The 23,068-nt window shown below is 42.1% G+C and overlaps 1 protein-coding gene across 1 annotated transcript in view; it reads right to left on the bottom strand.

The window, feature by feature from the left end:
- lmtk2 (lemur tyrosine kinase 2) overlaps nt 1-20,200 on the bottom strand; it is a 157,552-nt gene extending 137,352 nt beyond the window's left edge. The window contains exon 1 of the mRNA XM_072559819.1: nt 19,619-20,200. Within this exon, the coding sequence (XP_072415920.1) occupies nt 19,619-19,703 (85 nt within the window). The 5' untranslated portion in view covers nt 19,704-20,200. The remainder of the gene's footprint in view (nt 1-19,618) is intronic.
- Between the last annotated feature and the right edge of the window lie 2,868 nt (nt 20,201-23,068).

The following is a 23,068-nucleotide window of genomic DNA, read 5'->3' as shown; positions in this document are numbered from 1 at the left end:
TTACTTGTTACTTAGCAGCCCAAGCCTAAATATTATCCATTTCACGTTTTATATGGTCATATACCCTTCAACATCTGAGCAGGTACCAAAAGCCATTTGTACAACTATCATCTCTATTTCTGAATTTATGACAGATTGCTGTCATTGATAAAACAGCTGAAGAGACTAGACATGGCTGTACCCTGAACATCTTAACCCCAGGACTCTTTTTAGAGTTATTTAGTCTCCAACAACCACAATCTTTGTGCAAGGTAGGAGAAACCTCTAGATTCTCATCGATTTTGTTTTTGCCAGAACTCCTTGGCGCCATATTCAATCTTAATGCCCAGAGTAGTCACCCTCAGCTCTCAAGTTCAAGTTCTTTCTTTCATATTTGGAGTTTGGTTGTAATGAGATGAGGGGCTGGGTGGCTTTGACAAACTGAGTGTTAATGAGCAGGCTGTTGCAGTTGAAATTTAACTTGACAGTACCCTCAACACCACCTTTCTCCTGCACCCAATGATTTTTCGAGTTAGGCAAACAGCAACAAGGGAGATACCAAATGCAAACGAGTAATAAAAAATCTGATTTACTTGACTGGCTGTTGTCGGCTCCCAGCATTTCCCAGTCAATGACATATTAGTTGTCCAGCTGACAGCATTAGCAGTGTTTTAAACTCTTTTGTTCAAAATACAAAATTCTATTGCTGACTGAGGAGTTTTTGCACCTTGCACTATAATCGTAGACAATGCCTAAAAATAACCAATGTAACAAATCACAATGGCATTTTGCCAAATAGCATACCCTTGTTTTATTTTAATAGACCTAGAAGCACAAAACATGAACTATAGTTAGAGGGATAATATTAGAACAGGTGAAAGGAAAATCAGGATGCAAAGTTTGTGTATGAGAGTATTTTTTTAAACAGTCAAATTCTTGACGCATCACAATTTGTTGCCTGTTATTTACTCCTATTCATACCTGGATGTATTGGTGTGACAGCACAACGTACCATAAGCTTTTGCAAGGTTCGTAGCTCAGGTTGAGGTTTAGGGTGTAGGTTTGCTCGCTGAGCTGTAGGTTTGATATCCAGACATTTCATTGCTTGGCTAGGTAACCTCATCAGTGGCGCCCTCCAAGTGAAGTGAAGCTGTTGTCTCCTGCTTTCTATTTATATGTTTGTCCTGGATGAGGTTCCTGGGGTTTGTGGCGATGTCATTTCCTGTGCGTTTTCGGAGGGGTTGATAGATGGTATCTAGATCTGTGTGTTTGTTTATAGCGTTGTGGTTGGAGTGCCAGGCCTCTAGGAATTCTTTGGCATGTCTTTGCTTAGCCTGTCCCAGGATAGATGTGTTGTCCCAGTCGAAATGGTGGTTTTCTGGGTCCGTTACGTAGATGACACCTTTGTCATCACAAAACGAAACAAGATACAAGAGACATTTATCATCGTCAACAACACCCTCACAGGCATAAAGTTCACCAAAGGAGGAAGAAACGGACAACAAACTCGCATTCCTGGACGTCACAGTCAAAAGAAAGGAGAACAGAGAACTACAAACCTGCATATACAGAAAACCAACAAACTGACCAAATACTTAGCTACACCACCAACCATCCCAACACACACAAGCAAAGCTGTATCAGAACACTATTCCAACGAGCCACCACACACTGCAGCACAGACGAACTTCGGAAAGCAGAGGAGAACCACCTATACAATGTATTCAAGAAGAACGGATACTCAAAAGATACAGTCCGCAGATTCCTCAACAACAAACCATGACAAGCAGACCAAACACAGCCAGAAACCCTAACCACCTTACCATACATCAAAGAAGTCTCAGAAATGACAGCCAGACTATTAAGACCCCTCGGAATCCTAGTAGCACACAAACCCGCCAACACTCTCAAACAAAAACTAACAAACTTAAAAGACCCAGTACAACCCATGGACAAAACCAACGTCATCTACAAAATTCCATGCAAGCACTGCCACAAACACTATATAGGACAAACAGGAAGAAAGTTAGCCACCAAGATACACGAACTCCAGCTAGCCACAAAAAGACATGACCCTCTCTCCCTCATAGCCTACACACGGATGAAAAAGCCCACCATTTCGACTGGAACAACACATCTATCCTGGGACAGGCTAAGCAAAGACATGCCAGAGAATTCCTAGAGACCTGGCACTCCAACCACAACGCCATAAACAAACACATTGTATCTCTGCTTTCCGAAGTTCGTCTGTGCTGCAGTGTGTGGTGGCTCGTTGGAATAGTGTTCTGATACAGCTTTGCTTGTGTGTGTTGGGATGGTTGGTGGTGTAGCTAAGTATTTGGTCAGTGTTTGTTGGTTTCCTGTATACGCAGGTTTGTAGTTCTCTGTTCTCCTTTCTTTTGACTGTGACGTCCAGGAATGCGAGTTTGTTGTCCGTTTCTTCCTCCTTTGGTGAACTTTATGCCTGTGAGGGTGTTGTTGACGATGATAAATGTCTCTTCTATCTTGTTTCGTTTTGTGATGACAAAGGTGTCATCTACGTAACGGACCCAGAAACCACCATTTCGACTGGGACAACACATCTATCCTGGGACAGGCTAAGCAAAGACATGCCAAAGAATTCCTAGAGGCCTGGCACTCCAACCACAACGCCATAAACAAACACACAGATCTAGATACCATCTATCAACCCCTCCGAAAACGCACAGGAAATGACAAACCCCAGGAACCTCATCCAGGACAAACATATAAATAGAAAGCAAGAGACAACAGCTTCACTTCACTTGGAGGGCGCCACTGATGATGCTACCTAGCCAGGTAATGAAATGTCTGGATATCAAACCTACAGCTCAGCGAGCAAACCTACACACCAACTTATGATACTAGGGTGTAAGGGTGCAAGAAGAGAGAGTGAAAGAGGGAAAGGAAGATGGGAGGAGAGGAAAACCCAGTTGAAAAGCAACCTGCTTCTCACCCCCACGTTTGTACAAATTCAGCTCAAGGCAAAAGCAGGTCAGTGCTAGCTAAATCCTAATTTTTCTGTCCCAATCTCTCTCACCTTGCTTGATCAAGACATGGGGCCTAGTCTGTCTCCTTCCAGCCCTCCTTATCCAAAATGGCAAGAAAGAAAGGTTTAATTATTCAGCTTTACTAATGGTCAGTTTCCAAAGTGACTCTTTTTATAAATTATTCATTTAAATAAACAATATATTGCTTGGGAGTTAATTCTTTTTAACTCACATTTACTCTTATTGATGATATTAATGAAATTTGCTCACTTCACCCTAGTTAGAGAAAAATTGAAATGTGACCCCTCATGCAAAAAGGTTGGACAACCCTATACTAAAAAATGTTCATTTCCAACCAAAAGAAACCTTTTAACATTTATGGTATTGTATTGCTGACATATAAATAGCCTATCATACAATGTAACTGTTAAATTTGATTTAAAAAGGACTAAAATGTTTTCTCCCCTTATTCTAGTTATGATTGTCCAGCACCTATGGACACAGTCAATGTTTGATTGCAACAAAACTTGGAAAATGTGCCCTATGTGACGTTGGAGTATTAGTGTCAATCAACATTAAATTTAAACCAGTAGCTATCAAACCGCTGATAAAACTATCACACTACATGGACTAGAGCAAAAAGAAAATCATGAAAGAACAACATTTAAGAATTCGAAATAGTACAAAAACTATGTAGAGTCAGAGAGCATGGAAACACACCCCTCAATTCAACTCATCTGCACTGACAGATATCTCAATCTGAGTTAGTCCCATTGGTCATTGCCGTCCCATTTTCCTATCCAGTATCAAACGAAGCCAACACTCAGACACAGTTTGGCTTTACATCCATCTTTATTCCAGGCCCTAGAGGGAGAGAAAACGATTACCCTTGCGCACAGAGACATGAGCTCTCGGTCTTCTCTTGAACAGCAGATTCTTAAGGAATTACGTAGTCACTTACAGGGACCAGCATCCAAATAAGGCAACATCTATATTGATTGGGTGACCGTTACAAATCTGCGAGCATCAACAGTAAAGATTAAGCCACCTGGCATTATACAATGGATGTTCTTAACCTTGTTAACTGGCATTACCTCATTAACCCACTACCCTTGCCTCCAGCAGCTCATTGTTTACTGCAAGTTCTTATCTGGTCAAAGTTATGCTAACTGAGTTTTTGTCAAGCAATCATAAACATAACTTTCCCTACTTGCACATACCTTATACACTTTCTCACCAGCCTTTGACCCATATCCTTCTAAACCCTTCCCATTCACATACCCAGCCTGATGCCTTTTAAATGTTGCAAATGTACCCGCCTCCACCATTTCCTCTGGCTGTTCATTCCATACATGCAAAACGCACTGTATGAAAAACAACATCTCAGACCCTTTAAATATTTCCCTCTCACCTTAAATCTACACCCTTTAATCTGGACTCCCACACCCTAGGAGAAACACCTTGTCTACTCACCCTATCCGTGCCCCTCACGATTTTACAAATCTCTATAAAGTCACCCCTCAGCCTCCAAAGCTCTGAGGAAAAAAGCCCTAGCCTATTCAGCCTCTCCTTATAACTAAAGCTCTCAAATCCCAGCAAAACCCTTGTAAATTTTTTCTGCACCCTTTTAAGTTTAACATCATTCCTATAGAATTGTACCCAGTATTCTAAAAGTGACCTCGCCAATGTTCTGTACAGCCACAACATGACGTCCCAATTCCTAAGCATGCCAAATGCCTTCTTCACTACCCTGTCTACCTGCAACTCCACCTTTAAAGGAATCATGCACCTGCACCTTTAGATCTATGTTCAGAAACAGTCCCTAGGTTCCTACCATTAACTATACAAGTCCTCCCCTAATTTACCTTTCCAAAATGCAACAGTCACGCTTACCTAAATTAAACTCCATTGACCACTCCTCAGCCCACTGGCCCATCTGATCAAGGTTGCATTGTACTCTGAGATAATCATCTTCACTGTCCACTACATGACCTATTTTGGTGTCATTGCAAACTCCCATGTTCGTATCCAAATCACTTATATAAGTGACAAAAAGCAGTGGACCCAGGACTTCAATCCGAAAAGCAGCCCGTCACCACCACTCTGTTTCCTACCTTCAAGTCAATTTTGTATCCAAGTGGCTCGTTACCCCTGAATTCCATATAATTTAACTTTACTAAGCAGTCTACCATGCGGAACCTCGTCAAAACTTTTGCTGAACTTGCTTCTGCACACAGATATTTATAAGACAGCCAGAAAGAACACTGCTACTACCAACAAATAAATAACAAAGCCACAATTATTTGTAGCGTAATGATAATTACATACACAGTAATGACACAAGTTAACTGCTTAAAAACACCTGCACTCACTTTCTAATAATGAGGTCATTTCACTGCCTCTCTGGGCATCAAATCTATCACAAGCATTTCCTTATCGAGGTTATTTGATGCAGCAATGTGCTGCCAAACAAACAGGTAAGTTTAGTTTGCCACACCTCATTTGGTCATATGCTGCTTCATCACAGGGTAATTTGATACTTCTTGTAATCCAAGATTCCAAAATATACTGATTTTAAAGCATCTTAAGCCAAATGACCAAAACAATTCAGGAAGCCACAATACATTTTTAGATTAGTTAGGCATAACTGATGTGTTTTTTTGCAAACCTAAAACTTATAACTGAAAAGAATACATTCATTCATGGGATATTTCCACTGTGCTCCTATAGTATTATGTTTATAAATGTTGCATATATCTAGCCCAAAATTCAAACTTTTGATGTTGTTGCATCAACAGCTGTCCAAGAAATTGCACTGCAGTGAAGTAATAAGCCAATATCCCATGATGATTTGAAAGTATCTCAAGATTTCAGAGGAAGACCAACATTTTATACTAATTTGGCCAACACATTGAATCATGCAGGCTTGAACAGAGAATGGAGTGTAGTGCTGCAGGTGAGTTAATTAATTGGTGAAAATTTGCTACTTTACAAGTTAAGACAGACATATAAGTTTGAGCTAAGCTAGGACTCTTGTTATGCAGTGGTAGTGAACTGGCCTTTTTAATAAATTTCAATAAAAGGTAAGTCCTCAACCTCCTATGCGCCAGTGAAAAAAGTCCCAGCTTATCTAGCCTATCCTCATTACACAAACCCTCCAGTCCTGGCAACATCCTGCTAAACCTTTTCTAAACCCTCTCCAATTTCGTAATATCCTTCCTAAAGTAGGATGACCAGAATTGTATACAGTACTCCAAAAGTGGCCTCAATGTCCTATATAACATCAACATGATGTCCCAACACCTATACTCAATGCCTCTTAAATTCTCAATGAAATTATTTATACAAATGACAAACAAATGTGCATGCAGCACCGATCCCTGCAGACACCCACTATCTATAAACGCAAAATCACAAAAGGCGGCTATAATCACTTTTGAGGATCACTTGTCAAGTGTAGAAGAGCACATTGTTCAGAATAAAGTATAAGAACTGAATGAGACAAGTGTGAGATTGACAGATATTCAGTCACATGTTCCTGACCAGTGGTTTGCCACAGTAGAGCAAAGACAGGATGGTCATTTTGACAAGCAGGAGGTTGGAAGAATGCAGCAGGGTGGTGAAGTGGGAATAGGTGGAGACAGGTAGAAGGTACTAAGAGAAAGTGAGGACCGCAGATGCTGAAGATCAGAGTCAAGAGAGTGGTGCTGGCAATGCACAGCAGGTCAGGCAGCATCTGAGGAGCAGGAGAATCAACTTTTCAGACATAAGCCCTTCATGAAGGAATCTGCAGGTCAAAAGGGAGGAATGAATCAGTTTGGTAACTGGAGGAATCATCAATCAGAGGAATGGAGGGGGGGTGCTGGGAAGGGGGTCAGGCGAAGGGATGGGAGGTTATTTGAAATTGGAGAACTCAATGTTGAGCTCTGCAGGCTGTAGGCTGCCCAGGTGGTAGAGGAGATGTTGTTCCTCTAATGTGCGATTTGGTTCATTGTGGCAATGGAGGAGACCAAGGATGGTCATGTCGTGGAGGGGAGTGGGAAGGAGAATTAAAATGGACAGTGACTGGGAGGTCCGGTCGGCCCTTCAAACCTGCTCAGCAAACCATTCTCTAAGTTTACATTTGGTTTCCCTTATGTAGCAAAGACCACATCGGGAGCACTGATGTACTAAACTAGATTAGCAGAGAAGCAGGTGAACTTCTGTCTGATCTAGAAGGACTGTTTGGCCCTGGATGGAGGCAAGGGAGGTGGTGACCTGGAAGGTTTTGCATCTTTTCTGGTTGCAGGGGAAGGTACCAGAGGGCTCAGGGGAGTTGGTGGGGAGAGTGGTGCAAACTAAGGACTGTCAAAGGGAATGGTCCATGCGGAAAGCAGAGAGGGGTGGGAAAGGGAAGGTGTTCTTAGTGGTGGGATCTATTTGGAGTTGGTGGAAGCATTTAAGGATGATGTATTGGATGTGGAGACTGGTGGGATGGTAGATGAGGACAAGGGGGACTCTGTCCTTATTGTGCTGAGGGAGGGGGCGTTTTGAGCAGTGGAACAGGGAATGGAGATGGTGCAATGGAGGGCTGTGTGGATGACGGTGGTGGGGGGAGCACATCGTTCAAAATAGGTAGACACCTGGGATGTTTGGGCGTGGAATGTCTCCTTGTGCGAGCAAATGTGGCAGAGGCAGAAGAATAGTCATGCAGAGTCCCCCTTGTCATCACCTACCACCCCACTAGTCTCTGCATCCAGTGTATCATCCTTATACACTTCCACCAACTCCAACTAGACTCCACCATCACCAAGAACATCTTTGCCTCCCCACCCCTCTCTGCCTTCCACAAGGACCATTCCATTTGACAGTCCTTGGTTTGCATCACTCTTCCCACCAACCCCCATGAACTCCCAGGTACCTTCCCCTGCAACCAGAAAAGATGCAAAAGTTGCTGGTACATCACACCCCTCACCCCCATCCAGGGCCCCAAACAGCCCTTCCAGGTAAGAGAGGTCAACATGTATCTCTTCCAACCTAGTTTACTGCAACAGGTACTCCCAATGTGTCTTCTCTACATCGGGAAGACTAAGCGTAAACTTAGGGAACAGTTTGCCAAGCATCTCAGCCGGGCCTGCAGAGGCCAACCGGACCTCCCAGTCACCACCCATTTTAATTCCCCTTCCCAAATGACCATCCTTTACCTCCTCCATTGCCACAAATGAACCAAACTGCAAATTGGAGGAACTACATCTCATCTTCTACCTAGGCAGCTTACAGCCTGGAGGAATCAACATGGAGTTCTCCAATTTTAAATAAATCTCCCTTTCCTTCACCCAACTCTCTTCCCAGCCCCTCCCTCTCCCTTCCATTCCTCTGATCTTCGCTTCCTTCCAGTTACCAACCGGTAACTGGATTCATTTCTTCCATTGGCCAATCAAGTCATATCCTCTACCCGTCTTCACCTATCCCCACTTCACCACCCTGCCTCCGCCACTCCATTTGCAGCTCCTCTTCACCCAGCCCTAGTCCTGAAAAAAGGTTACACCCGAAATGTCAACTTCTCCACCTCCTGATGCTGCCCACTTTTCCAGCCTTCTGCTGGTCTACCTTTGATTCCAGCAACTCCAGTTTTTTTTGTCTCCAACCACAGTTGAGCAAAGAGCACAAGAGGCAGCATGACAGGTAGACAAAAAAAAGTGGCATTCAGACATAGTTTTAAAATAGGTATAGAGCTGAAGAACTTCACAGAATAGGTGGATAATCTTCAGGAATTGGTAGGGAGAAAACAAATGGCAAGTGGAGCAAACAAATAGTGATTGGAGAAAAGTTGTAGTTCACATTTGAATCAAAGTAGTGAAAACATCATGGTATTCAACATCTCCGTAACAAGGATGATGGGGCAACACAGTGGCTCAGCGGTTAGCACTGCCGTCTCACAGCACCAGGGACTGGGTTCAATTCTAGCCTCGGGCAACTGTCTGTGTGGAATTTACACATTCTCCCCATGTTTATGTGGGTTTCCTCCGGGTGCTCTGATTACCTCCCATAGTCCAAAGATATTCAGATTAGGTGAATTGGCCATGCTAAATTGCCTATAGTGTTCAGGGATGTGTAGGTTAGATACATTTGTCAGGGTAAATGTAGAGTAGAGTAATAGGGTAGAGGAATGGGTCTGGGTGGGTTACTCTTCGGAGAGTCAGTGTTCCACACTGTAGGCATTCTATGATTTAAGATAACATGAAAGAAGGTTATAAAGGAATTCTATGTTTGAGAGAAGGACAACAGTTATTATGACAGATGTGAAGAATTAGTTACATCAGTAAGAAAATATTTTTAGGTGAAGACATAACTTTGAAGTAATGAGAGATTAAAGCATTATTGTAGAAGAGGCAAAGGATATCAATAGGTCTAATAAAGATCATTGACCTGAAGTATTAACTCTGCTTCTTTCTCCAAAGATGCTGCCAGATCTGCTGAGCATTGCAAGCATTTTCCATTTTTAAGAAAGGAAGCATGACTTGATTTTGTTCCAAGTGAATTGTACAATAGGAGAATAATTAGGAAATCATAAATAACAATATAATCTAAAAAACAAGGGAATCTAATCTAATCTTAAAAAAAAGACATTGAATATTGTTTCAGCCACAGTTTCAGGTACCCCTTTATACAATGCCTCTGAAGTTCTACAAAACACTATGTTGAATCACTAATGAGATTGGGTACAGAAAAATATCATTTTGAGGAGATATTGGAGCGAAGATGATTTTTCATTAAATATTTTAAAAATGAAGAGCGAAAGACTATTTCCTTTGGTTGGGAAGTCATGGCCAGGCATTATGGAAACAGAAAATAAAAGTAGGCCATTTGGCCCTTTGCAACTGCTCCACCACTTAATATGATTATGACTGTCCTCCAATTCAGCATCTTGTTCTCTCTTTTGCCCTATATCATTTGATTCCGTTAGCCCAAGAACTAAGTCTAACTCCTTCTTGAAAACATCCAATGTTTTGGCCTCTATTAATTTCTGTGGCAGATAATTGCATATACTCAACACACTCTGGATTAAAAAAGCTTTTTTGGTGTGTTGGTGGGTTTGTGGGCTACCATGGTAGCCCCATACAGCAGCTATTGGACTTGAAAGACCCTATACAGGCAACAAGCAAAACCAATGTCATTTACAAAATATCTGCAAGAATGGTAACAAACACTACATTGGACAAACAGGAAGAAAACTAGTCACCAGAATACACAAACATCAACTAGCCATAAAACGACATGACACACTCACTAGTATCCTTACATATGGATGAGGAAGGACACTATTTTGACTGGGACAACACATCCATCCTAGAAAAAGCCAAACGGAGACACGCACTAGAATTCCTAGAAGCATGGCATTCCAACTGGAATTCTATCAACAAAAACAGTGACTTGGATCCCATGCACCACTCCAAAAAAAAAGAACAGTGGATGACATCACCAACCTCAGGAAACTCAAACATATACATAGAAAGCGGGCTACACCACCAGTGCTTCATTCAGAGGCTCACTGAAGATGTTACCTAGTATAGTAATGAAACGTCTGAAAACAAACCTTCTAGCTCAGTGAGCAACCCTACATCCAGAACCTCAACTCGAGCTACAATTCTTCTCAAAACTCGTTGCTACAATGTGATTTGGATATCTCTGCATCCTTCTCACAACTCACTCTCCCATCTAGTTTTATTTATTTGCAAATTTGGAGATACTATATTTACTTCCCTCATTTAAATCATTAAATATATAGTGATTAGCTGGGATCCAAGCACTGATCCCTGTAATAGCCCACTGAGCAATGCCTGTAACTTGGAAAAAGGTCTTATGTATTCCTACTTTTTTTTTTCTTCTCTGCCAAACAGTTCTCTATCCATGTCAAAACACTACTCCCAATCCCATTAATTTTATATGTGACGTTATTGAAAGCCTTCTGCAAGTACATCTAATGGTTTCTCACTCATCAGCTCTACTAAATATACCCTCAAACAATTTCAATGGATTCATTACGCATTCATACATCCATGTTGAGTCTGTCCACCTATCATTGTTTTCCTAGTACTCTGCTATTTAATCTTTTATAATGGATTCTGGCATTAGCCTGACATCAGTAGTGGGGACAATCAGTCTATAACTGTTTTCTCTATGTATTCTTTTTTTAAATAGTAGGGTTACATCAGTTACCAGTCGATCCGTACAAACTGTTCCAGAGTCAGGAGAATCTTGACAGATGACTACCAATGCATCCACTATTTCTAGGACCACTTCATTAAGTATCTGGGATGTGGATCTATCAGCCTTTAATCACATCAATTTCTCCAACACCATATACCAATTTCCTTCATGTCCTCCTGCTCACTTGTCTCTGTAGTCCCCAACATTTCTGGGACGTTGTGAATGTCCCGAGGCGGAACAGGCTGAGGCAGTTTTCCCTGGATGTCGGAGGCTGAGGGGTGACCTTATAGAGGTTTACAAAATTATGAGGGGCATGGATAGGGTAAATAGGCAAAGTCTTTTCCCTGGGGTCAGGGAGTCCAGTATTAGAGGGCATAGGTTTAGAGTGAGAGGGGAAAGATATACAAGAGACCTACGGGGCAACAGAGGGTGGTACGTGTATGGAATGAGCTGCCAGAGGAAGTGGTGGAGGCTGGTACAATTGCACATTTTAGAGGCACTTGAATGGGTATATGAATAGGAAGGATTGGGAGGGATGTGGGCTGGGTGTTAGCAGGTGGGACTAGATTGGGTTGGGATATCTGGTCGGCATGGACAGGTTGGACTGAAGGGTCTGTTTCCATGCTGTACATCTCTATGACTCTAAGACAAACACAAAGTACATATTTAATCAAAAGCAATGTACTGCGGATGCTGTAAATCAGAACAGTTCTGAGGAAGGGTCACCTGACCTGAAACATTATTTCTGATTTCTCTTCACCGATGCTGCCAGACCTGACATTTTCCAGAAATTTGTTTTTGTACGTATTTATTTGGTCGACTTTTTGTTCCCTGTTATAAATTCCTGTTTCTCATTGTAAAGATCACAAGACTGTAAACATTTGTCTTAATAATCTTTTTCTTTTATATACCTAGAGGTGCATTTGTAATCAGTTTATATATTCCCTGCAAGCTTAATCTCATACTCTATGTTCTCCTCTTAACCAACCCCTTTGTCTCTTTTGTTGAATCTGCTCATAATCCTCTGTCGGGTTTTTTTGGCCAATATTTATGTCATTTCCACGTATCTAATATGATCCCTAATTTCCATTGTTAATCATGATTGGATCAGCTTTATTCTTATATTTTTGTGCAAGGTTTATCATTTATTGCACCTGCTTTATAAAGTAGTGATTACTAAATAAGAACATTTCCAAAATGTGTTTAGAAAGTTCTTGGAGTGTGCACATTCTGCCAGTGAATGATGAAGACTAAAACCACAGATTTTTAAGCAAAAGGTCAATAAATAATTGAAGCAGGAGAAAGGTGCAGTGGACCTTGTATGCATGATTTTGCATCGATAATTGGCTAGATGGCTTCTACATAAGCTTTAAACTTCTGATTTTTGAATTCGAGAAAAACAAAAAAAAAACTAGTACATGCCACCACTGGAACAGTATTTGTATGAACTCAAAAGGCCAAAGGCATTTTCTGAAAATGAGAGGTATTCTTCTGCTGAATATTTTTATTCCACCCTTGTTTTGTTTTAATACTACATGAAAGATATCATAAATTGTTTAAACATACATTACTTCCTTATTTAATTGGACTTTGCTGCACTACAATGACTGCTGCCGATCATGTGGTGTAAGTTGACTACAGTTTTGAAAAGTCAAACAGTAGTTACAAATGAGCTTAGATACCATTCGTAGAGAATCTCATACCTTTGATTGTGTGGGCATTGAAGTCACAGACAAAGCAGAACACCAGCCAGTATATCTACACAGCTAGGTCAAGTAACAGAAAATCATCAAACCTTATTACACTTGCAGGGGTGCTTACAGGGCCACCTCTCTCAAAAGTGGGCATCTAATCCTTGGTCAGAGGGAATAGAAATTAAATTGATAAATTAAAACTGACTCATCCAGGAACCATGTTACACGATCAAAGGTCTGCTAGTCACTGAAAAGTTTAATTATAATTTCTGAACCCCTTTGCCTCAGTCTGTTTTTACCATCCAAATGAAATGAGCCTACACGGCCATTAACAGAAAGCTGCACTCCAGAATCACTGTGAAGCCTGCCTCAAGTTTAATTAGAATGGATGGCTTTGAGGTATGTAGGGAAGAGGTGTTGGAAATTCTGGAAAGGGTGAAAATAGAAATTGCCTGGTATGGGAGGAAGATCGTATGAGGAAAGGCTGAGGCACTTGGGGCTGTTTTTATTGGAGAAAAGAGGGTTTAGGGGTGGCTTGATAGAGGTGTACAAGATGATTAGGGGTTTAGATAGGGTTGACCATGAGAACCTTTTTCCACGTATGGAGTCAGTTATTATGAGGGGGCATAGCTTTAAATTAAGGGATGGTAGGTATAGGACAGATGTTAGGGGTAGATTCTTTACTCAGCGAGTCGTGAGTTCATGGAATGCCCTGCCAGTAGCAGTGGTGGACTCTCCCTCTTTATGGGCATTTAAACGGGCATTGGATAGGCATATGGAGGATAGTGGGCTAGTGTAGGTTAGGTGGGCTTGGATCGGCGCAACATCAAGGGCCAAAGGGCCTGTACTGCACTGTATTTTTCTATGTTCTATGTAAACCCATTAGAAACCTGGCCTTTTAGTAACTCCTGCCTTGGTTAAATTAAGTTGCTTCAATTTGAGCTCCTAAGGAAAAGAATTTCACTGGATACTAACAATCATGCAAATTAATGTCCTCCCTTTTTATAAAATTCTTAATTGTCAACTCTTTCCTTGCTTTTTCCTTTGTATATTTGTCTGTGTTGTAAGATCAGCTCGCTATCCCTTACTCCCCATCATTAGTTTCACTTCATGATTAAACCACATTTCTGATTTAACACCAAATAGTTTGTTGAAAGTCACTTTAAAAATTGGACTTCCCAAACAGATGGTTTGGGGGAAAATGTGCCACAAAAGAAAGAAATACAAATTAAAACTCTTCTGCTCACAGACAGAAGGCTAGATAAATAAAATAATTCAAATATACCTCACCCCCCTACCTCTAACACTTGTCACAGCAATTATAGTTGGACTGAGAATCAAATCCAGGATCTGTAACTCCGAAAAAAGGTCACTGCACCCAAAATGTTAACTCTGATTTCTCTCCACTGATTCTGCCAGATCTGCTGAGATTTTCTAGCAATTTCTGTTTTGGTTGCAGGATCTCTATGACTGAAGGGCTGAGGAAGTAGAGGACTCCCTCCCTTTGACCTGTTGCGCCATTCCCAGGACACCTCCACGAAGACAGTGAGCCAGTTGAGTGAGGAGCCATTCGCACCCCTCTCTCCCATTCCCCTTATCCTCCATGAATGCCCAGGCGTTGAGTCAGGCCATGGTAGAGGGGCCCCAGGAGTATTGAGGGCATTAGTCATGCTTAGATTAGATTAGATTCCCTACAACGTGGAAACAGGCCCTTCAGCCCAACAAATCCACACCGACCCTCTGAAGAGCAACCCACCCAGACCCATTCCCCTACATTTACCCCGACTAATGCACGTACGTAACATCCCCAGCCTAGTGTTTTTAAATACGCACCCCCCAGTAATTTTATAACACCTCTCAACCCAGTGTTTATATAATTCCACTCCCCTAAGTCATTTTATAACTTCACCCCAGCCCAGTAATTTTTAAAACACCTCTTGTTTTATAAACAAGGGCTCAATGCTAAACATTCTCCCGCACCCAGCCTCAGTACTTGTATAAAACATCCCCAGCCCAGTAATTTTTTTTTTAAACAGACTTTCAGCCCAGTGTTTATACTAACTCCTCCCAGGCAAATGTTTATGTAAACTACTCACCTTCCCAGTTCAGTGATTTTATAAACCCCACTCCCCCAGCCCAGTTAAAGTGTTTTAATAAACTCCCCCACCTAGTCGAGGATTTTTACAATCACAGACCAAGAATGACTAGCAGTGGCAGCAACCACACTGTCCTTCCCATCCTCTTTTCCTTCTTCCCACTCCTCACCGTTCCCCCCACCCCCCCCAAACACTGGACCAAGACCTTGCGCTGTCTGTGGTAGCTGGCATGCAACTGTTTCCCCACATTAAAAGAACTCTCGCACAGGCACCTTCCACATCCTCAGAACGAAATTCAGGACCTGGAATATCAGGACCCTTATGGAGAGTCCCACCAGTGGCATACCAGAATGCCATGCCATCATTGTTTCCTCGGAACTCAGGCGCTACAATACTGACATTACAGCCCTGAGTGAAATCCGGCAGGCAGGGGAAGGACAGCTCAGAAAGCGAGGTGGCGGCTACACCTTTTACTGGAATAGCAAGGCCATAAAGCATCGCATCCACGGAGTCGGCTTTGCCATCAAAAACAAACTGATGGACCAACTCAAAAGACTCCCCCTGCAGAATAAGGAAACACCTCATGTCACTCCGACTCACCCTTGTTCAGAACCAGTATGTCATAGTGTTCAGTGCATATGCAGCAGCTGAGGACAAGAAGGAATCCTACGCCAGCCTTGATCACACTCTCTCACGGGTCACTGCAGCAGGTAAACTCATTATCCTTGGTGAATTCAACACCAAAAGGCAGACCTCTAGGTCGATATAATTGAGAAAGAGGGGGTAGGGAAGCAAAATTCCAGGCACCCTTCTCTTGACCAAATGCCTTGAACACAAACTCATCACTAACACACTGTTCCGCCAAAGGGACAAACACAAGGTCACAGGGCAGCACCCACACTCCAAACACTGACATCTCCTTGACTGCATCAACATCAAAACAAGGGATCAGAAAGACATTAGAATCAGCCATGCCATGAAAAGAGTCGATGACTGCTGGCCATCCATCACCTAATCAAAGCCAGAATTCAACATAAATATTGCCCCACTGCAAGAAGGCCAACATTGTGGCACTCAACAACACAGAAAAAGATGGCTTCATTAAACCTGCTCCTCTCCATAAACCTAGTTACCCGTGTACATGAAGTTACAGAATTTCAACCTCTGGTCTACCTGCAAGGCCATCATCGTTAAGGACTGCAAATTCTCAAACTATAAGCCAAAAATGCATGGCATTTCTGAGTGTAAAACAACAACCACATTCTGAAGAAAAAAGGCAGACCTACAAGCGACTGAAGACAAAGGTCCAACAATGAAACTGTGACATAGAACAGGTGATGGGTAGAGGCCCAATAAATGGCAAACAACTATGTTCAGGGTTTCTCCTCAACCAAGACTCTCATTGATTCAAATATCCTTGACTGTATCCCACATTACATGCACTTCTCCAGCCCTGCACTCAACAACCCGGAACAGTGGCCACCTCCAATACCTTGCAAGCATCCTGTCGACAAAGGCAGGTATTGAAGAAGAGATCCAGCATTGACTCTGTTGAGCTAGCGCAGCTTTCAACCACCTGAAGAAAAGTGTGTTAGAGGACACAACATCAGATCGAACACAAGCACAAGGTTTATAGAGCCGTGGTGGTTCCCATTCTCCTCTATGGCTCTGAGACATGGACTGTCTACAGCAAATACCTCAAGGCACTAGAGCAGTACCATCATCACGGCTTGTGCATGATCCTGCGAATCCACTAGGAAGACAAATGCCAATAAAAATCAATATCCCCGACCAGGCCAGCATTCCCAACATCGATTCACTGACCATTCTTGATCAGCTGTGATGGATGCGTACATCATCCACATGACTGACAAGACTCCCTAAGCAGGTTCTCTACTCCCAGCTCCAAAATGGCAGATGAGCCCCAGGTGGACAGAGGAAATGCTTCAGGGATACTTTGCTAGTGAGGCCTTGTGGGTATGTCATCCCCATCGACACCTGAAAATCACAGATCCAAAGTGGAGGAGAAGTATCTGGGAAGGTGCCAAGCAACTTGTAAGTTGCTCTCCAGAAAAAAAATTAGAAGCCAGGCAAACACATGGTAAAAAGCACACTGCCTCACTAAAAACCCACCCAACAGCCACCTTTTGGCCCATTTGTGGCAAAGTCTGTGGAAGCCACATTGGACTGTACAGCCATCTAAGGACTCACCCTAAGAGTGAAGGAAAGTCACCCTCATCTGAGAGGGACTGCCAATGATAATGACGACAACAACAACAATTGAAGCTACTTTATTTCAAAGTCACCCATATCATACAAGTATTTTATCAGTTTGTAGTGGGAGGAGACAAAGTCAACATTTGTTCTGAAGAAACCTACTCACTTTTGAATTCTAACTTCTTTCTTTTTAAATTGACAACATGACTACTATAAGAAATAATTACGGCCACAACTAGCCAAGATCTCCTTTGATCTTATTTATACAAAGTAGAGGACTACAAAGAAAGTGAACAGATGTGCATGTGCTTTTTTGGTTGTTTAAAACAAATTTATCATTTTTCTTTCACATCTCCAACAATTCAGTGAGTAGAAAGCATAATAGCACAACTCAACAAAATAACTGTTTTAACAACATAAGCATGGGAAAGGGGAAAAATTAAATTCATCACACTGGCACTTGCATGTTTTAGTTGCTGCTGCTTTGGCTTTCAGCAGTGTCACAATTCACAATGATAAGGGGCAAAAGCAGGCTTTGACTCCAGCTTTCAAATTAAACCAATTTAAATGAAAGATTATAAATATTTTGTTATCTCCAACCATTCTTTAGATCCTTAATAATCATCACATAACAATGGGTGCACAAGAAACTATTGCTTTAAAGTCCATTGACATGTGCGAAAAGGATCTTCTTCTCACTCCAAGTCAAAATGGAGGTCTGTCTTATTGTCAATCATAACTCATACCATTTACTCCTTGGTATGTTATATGAATTGTCATTCAATGCAAAGTACAAAGACATTGTGTCATGAACATTTGGGGGAATGAATAAAGTAGATCCTTGTAATAGTTTCGTGATTTGAAATACAAAGTGTAATGTATTTCCACCCATCTGTTTTGCTGCATAGCCTGTTCACAAAAAATCAATTCCAGTTCTCACATAAATAGAGTCAGAGAGTCATACAGCGCACAGAAACAGACCCTTCAGACAATGTTGATCATAATTTCAAATTAAACTAGTCTCACCTGCCTATGCCTAGTACATATCTTTCCTAACATTTCTTATCCACATACAGCGTTTAAAAGTCATTTAGGTAAGTAACTGTACCCAGATCCACCAATTTCTCTGGAAGTTCATTCCATACATAAACCAGTGTAAAAAAAAACCTTGCCTTTTTTTAAATCTTTCTCCCCTCACGTTAAAAATATGTCCCCTGCCATTCACCTTATAAGTACTAGTCACTCTTTTAGGAACCTCTATAATGTCACCTCTCAACCTCTTGTGCTCCAGTGAAAAAAGTCTCAGCCTATCCAGCCTCTCCTTATAACTAAAACCTTCCATTTCAGCAACATCTGGTAAATTTCTTCTGAACCTTCTCCAGCTAGATAATATTCTTCCTGTAGCAAGGAGACTAGAACTGGACACAGTGCTTCAGAAGAGGCCTCACCAATGTACTGAACAAGCTCAACATAATGTCCCACCTCCTATACTCAAAAGTTTAAACAATGAAGGCAAGAACGTTAAATGTCTTCTTAACCATCCTACAATGCAAACTGCGAAAGAATTATGTATTTCAACCTCTAGGTCTCTCTGTTATATAACAATGCCCAAGGCTCTATTTTTAGCTAAATAAATATTTGTTTTTTTTACCAAAATGCAATACCTCACATTTATCCAAATTAAACACCATCTGCCATTTTTGAAACAAGTAAATACAGCAACTGCAGTTGTGCTCAGAACTAACATTTAAACCCTCTTCCAATTGGGAAGTTGGATTTGAACTGAGCTCCTGTTTAAAGTACAAACTGAAATCAATTGGATTACAGTTCAGCCAATATACCAACATGTACACATTCTGATTTTAAAAAGTATAGATTTTAGCTCCACACAGTCCCAAACCTTGATACAGCTATGATATATTTGACTTTATAAACTAAGTCTCTCCGTAGTTCAATTTAACCATGGAATAAATTGTAACAATGGAGATGACATTACTTCATTCCCGAGAAGATTTTCCAAGATGGCAGGCAGTCACTTTTGAGGTCAGGACGCTTAAAGCATCTGAATGTTAGAATAAATAATCGGTTTGACAGAGAGAAAAAAAATCTGCCAAAAGAAACACTGATTATCTTTAACTGCGCGAATACTCCATTGCTACCGAAGAAGTCGCCTATGCCATCTCCAGATGTCAGTAAGTGATGTCATTACAATTAAGAAAGGCAGACACTCAGTTAAATCCCTCAACATGACATACACCTTTGATTTTAGATTGAGAAATTTCACAACAAACCGGTTGTATCCGTCACTTTTTGCAGCAGTAAAATGATTCTTATTTGCACGCAAATCCAAGAGCTGACTTTTGTTTTTCGACGTGAACAATTAGTACGTTACGGCCAACCTTTTGTTATTTAATCGATGCTCAACTGCACTGACCTGCACCTGTTTGCGGAAGTGGAGCACCTTGGACGCTGGGCAACGCCAATATTGTCAGTAAGAGAATGCCAGCGTGTATCGCCATTCTCGGCTGGGATTAACTGCTCGTCGTCGTCAGGGTCTCGGACGATCGTCAACCAGAAGCATTTATACGAAAGGACCGATTCCCCGTCAATGCGAGACGATGTTAACGATAAACCTTCCAACCTGCACCCACCCTCTCCCTGCCGGCCCTCCCTTTAAACACCACCAACAACGACAGGCCGGCCGCCGCACTCTCCCTTTCGGACGCTTTTCTTTCGGATTTTTCGGCAGCAAGCAGTCGCTGGAGTTGGGCCACAGATACTCATCCTTACTCACAGGCCTCGAACGCCTCTCCGCAGCGATTTTTCTCTCAGACCCCAGCCCCAAACCATCATTCTCGCGGCCAGCTACATTCCAGACATTTGTTTTGTCTAATGTGACGGTGGCAGGGTTTTTTTTTTGTAATTCGCACTTTCGCTAGTGACACAGCTTCCCACCTCCCGACGAAATTCTCACAACCACCATGATGCTCGCGTCAAGAAACAGCTTGTCCCGTCTCGTCCCTCTGCTCTGATTGACAGCGCTCCCCGGCCAATCGGACGTCACCGTGACCCCGGCCGCACGGCCAATCAGCGACGGGGGCGGAGATTCCGGGATGAAGGCGGTGCTGGATTTACCCGGCCCTGGGAGTCTGCGTCACTCGCCTAGCAACCGCAGGAGGCAAGCAGGGGCAATTTGAGGCAGGCTCTGGAAAGCGTGTTGCTAAGGACCCAGTCATTGAGCAACATCCTCCGAGGTCAGCGCTGCTTCTCGATTTTTACTGTAAACTGTTGCCAACATTTAACGTGACTCAATATTAAAATTGCTGGGAGAAAGTGAGGACTCCAGCTGCTGGAGATCAGAGTCGAAAAGTGTGTTGGAAAAGCGCAGCAGGTCAGGCAGCGTCCGAGGGAGCAGGAGAGTCGACATTTCGGACATAAGCCCTTCATCAGAAACGTGGGGGTGCCCTAGGGGGGGCTGAGAAATAAATGAGACGGGGTGGGAGTGGAGTGGGGAAGGTAGCTTGGAAGACAATAGGTAAATTAAGGTGGGGGGGGTGATGGCGTGAGGTCAGAGAGGACGGTGGAGCAGATAGGTGGGAAGGAAAATTGGCAAGTAGGAGCTCAAGAGGGTGGGGTGCCGTGTTGGAGGTTTGGATCTGATATTAAGTCGGGGGGAGGTGAGATGAGGAAACTGGTGAAATTGACACTGTGTGGTTGGAGGGTATCAGTTCCCCGAGTTGGTGTCCTGTCTCCCCGCTGTAGAGACAGTCTCAGGGTATCCCTCCTCACTTCCATCCAAGGCCCCAAAGGAACCTTCCACATCCAGCAGAGATTTTCTTGCACATCCAAATATCTCTGGGACACATGCACGAAACAACCCCACCGCCCTGTGGCTGACCACTTCAACTTCTCTTCCCACTCTGCCAAGGACGTGCAAGTCCTGGGCCTCCTCCACTGCCAAATCCACGCTTGGAGGAAGAACGCCTCATCTTCCGCCTTGGGACCCTCCAACCACACAGCATTAATGTTGAGTTTCCTCATCTCCCTGTCCCCACTTTATCCCAGATCCAAACTTCCAACTCAGCACCACCCTCTTGAGCTGTCCTACCTGCCCATCTTCCTTCCCACCTATTCACTGCATCTTCCACTCCAACCTATCACCATCACCCCTCACCCTCATCCAACTATTGCCTTCCAAGCAACTTTCCCCTCAGCCCCACACCCCTCCCATTTATCTCTCAGCCCCCTTGTCCCTCCGCCCATCCCACATTCCTGATAAAGGGCTTATGCCCAAAATGTCAACTCTTCTGCTCCTTGGATGACTGCCTGACCTGCTGTGCTTTTCCAGCATCACACGTTTTGCCTCAATATTAATTATATCGAGCTGTTAAAATATTGATTGACAGACTTATTTTCCCTCCTCATAGAGAACCTTACAAGAAGGTCTTTTTTTTTATGCCAATTCTTTGAATGGAATTAGCCTGATTTCCTCTGCTGTTACCACAATGCCCTGCTAGTTTTTCTTCTTTCGTTTTAATTATGCAGTTCATAACAATTAGCTGCACTGCTTTAAAAAATTGTCCTTCTAATCTACCCATGGCTTTCTTGGCAATTATTTTAAGTCTGTTCCACCACATTACTGGATCTCCAATACCATATCATCATCTAAAGCCTTAGTTCCTCATTTCTTTCCCACAGTTGCTCTATCTCAATTTCATCTTTGGGACGTTCCATCAAACCTACCTCTCTGGTCAAACTTTGCTCATTTGTCATACTATAACCTAAGGTTATAATTTGTTTTCTACAATCTTTGTAAACTGCCCTCTGATGTTTTACTAAATTAAAGGCTGTATATAAACACTAATTGTTGTCATCTATTCTATTAAAACCCTTCCTAATTTTGAACCCGATTTGAAGTCAAATTCAGTCACCCTTACACCCTGGTGATTGTCCTATATCTATTTTAAAGGAGAAAATCTGGCTTGAAGAATGCTCCAATGAAGGTAATGGTATCTTTGCTGCCTTCTAACAAAACTTTTCTCTGTTTAGATTAAATTATGTTTACAACTTTTCACAATGGATGTTTGGAAGATTTCACCACCAAAAATTAATGGTTGTCACTTACCTTTTTCTGCTTTAATTTCCTCCTCAAAGTCTACCTGTTTGACCAAGTTTATGATTGCTAAATCTAATATCTATTCTTTTTTGGCTCTGTATCAATTTTGCATGATTAAGCTTTGGGATGTGATTGTGTTCTATTATGTTAAAACTGTTACATGAATGTAAGATCTCAATGTTAATCACATCCACCAGGAAGATTCTAAGTTTTTAAATCATCATCTTTGAGATAGTTGTTTGTATGTGGAGCAACTGCAGAAGTTTGGTTTAAGTAGTCTGGGGCTTTACACCATTCATGTTTCCCATCCCTGATTTCTATCTGACATTGCTGTAAACAGTATGTTTGTGGTTATCAGACTGGTCAGTAGTCACCAGTTTCTATTGCAGTAATTTTAAAAATAAATAAATTTAAGTTTCTTCAAGGTGTTAAATATGAATAATGAGTACTTGAAGGGAGAAGGGTATTGGAGGGCTATGGAACTCAGTCAGTTTCTTTCTTGGAATGGTGTAAAAAAACATTAGAAACAAAACTTAACACATTCACATTTTAATAGACCTTCCCAGGAAGAAAGCTAGGGTGTTGATCTACAACTTGACCTGCAACTCAACTAAGGTTTGAATTCAAGAATGCAAAGCAGTTAATACTTAGTCTAAAAGAGAAATACACCTAAACCTTGACAGCCTAATACATTATTATTCATATTGTAAAACACTTCTTGCCTCATCAAAAAGTACGTTCTTTATTTGGCAGTTTCATGGATTCACA

Source organism: Chiloscyllium punctatum, chromosome 40 (genome assembly GCF_047496795.1).
Source record: "Chiloscyllium punctatum isolate Juve2018m chromosome 40, sChiPun1.3, whole genome shotgun sequence".
NCBI classification, from domain to species: domain Eukaryota; kingdom Metazoa; phylum Chordata; class Chondrichthyes; order Orectolobiformes; family Hemiscylliidae; genus Chiloscyllium; species Chiloscyllium punctatum.
The sequence above is the reverse complement of the archived record's forward strand: the minus strand, read 5'-3'. Positions and strand labels throughout refer to the sequence as shown.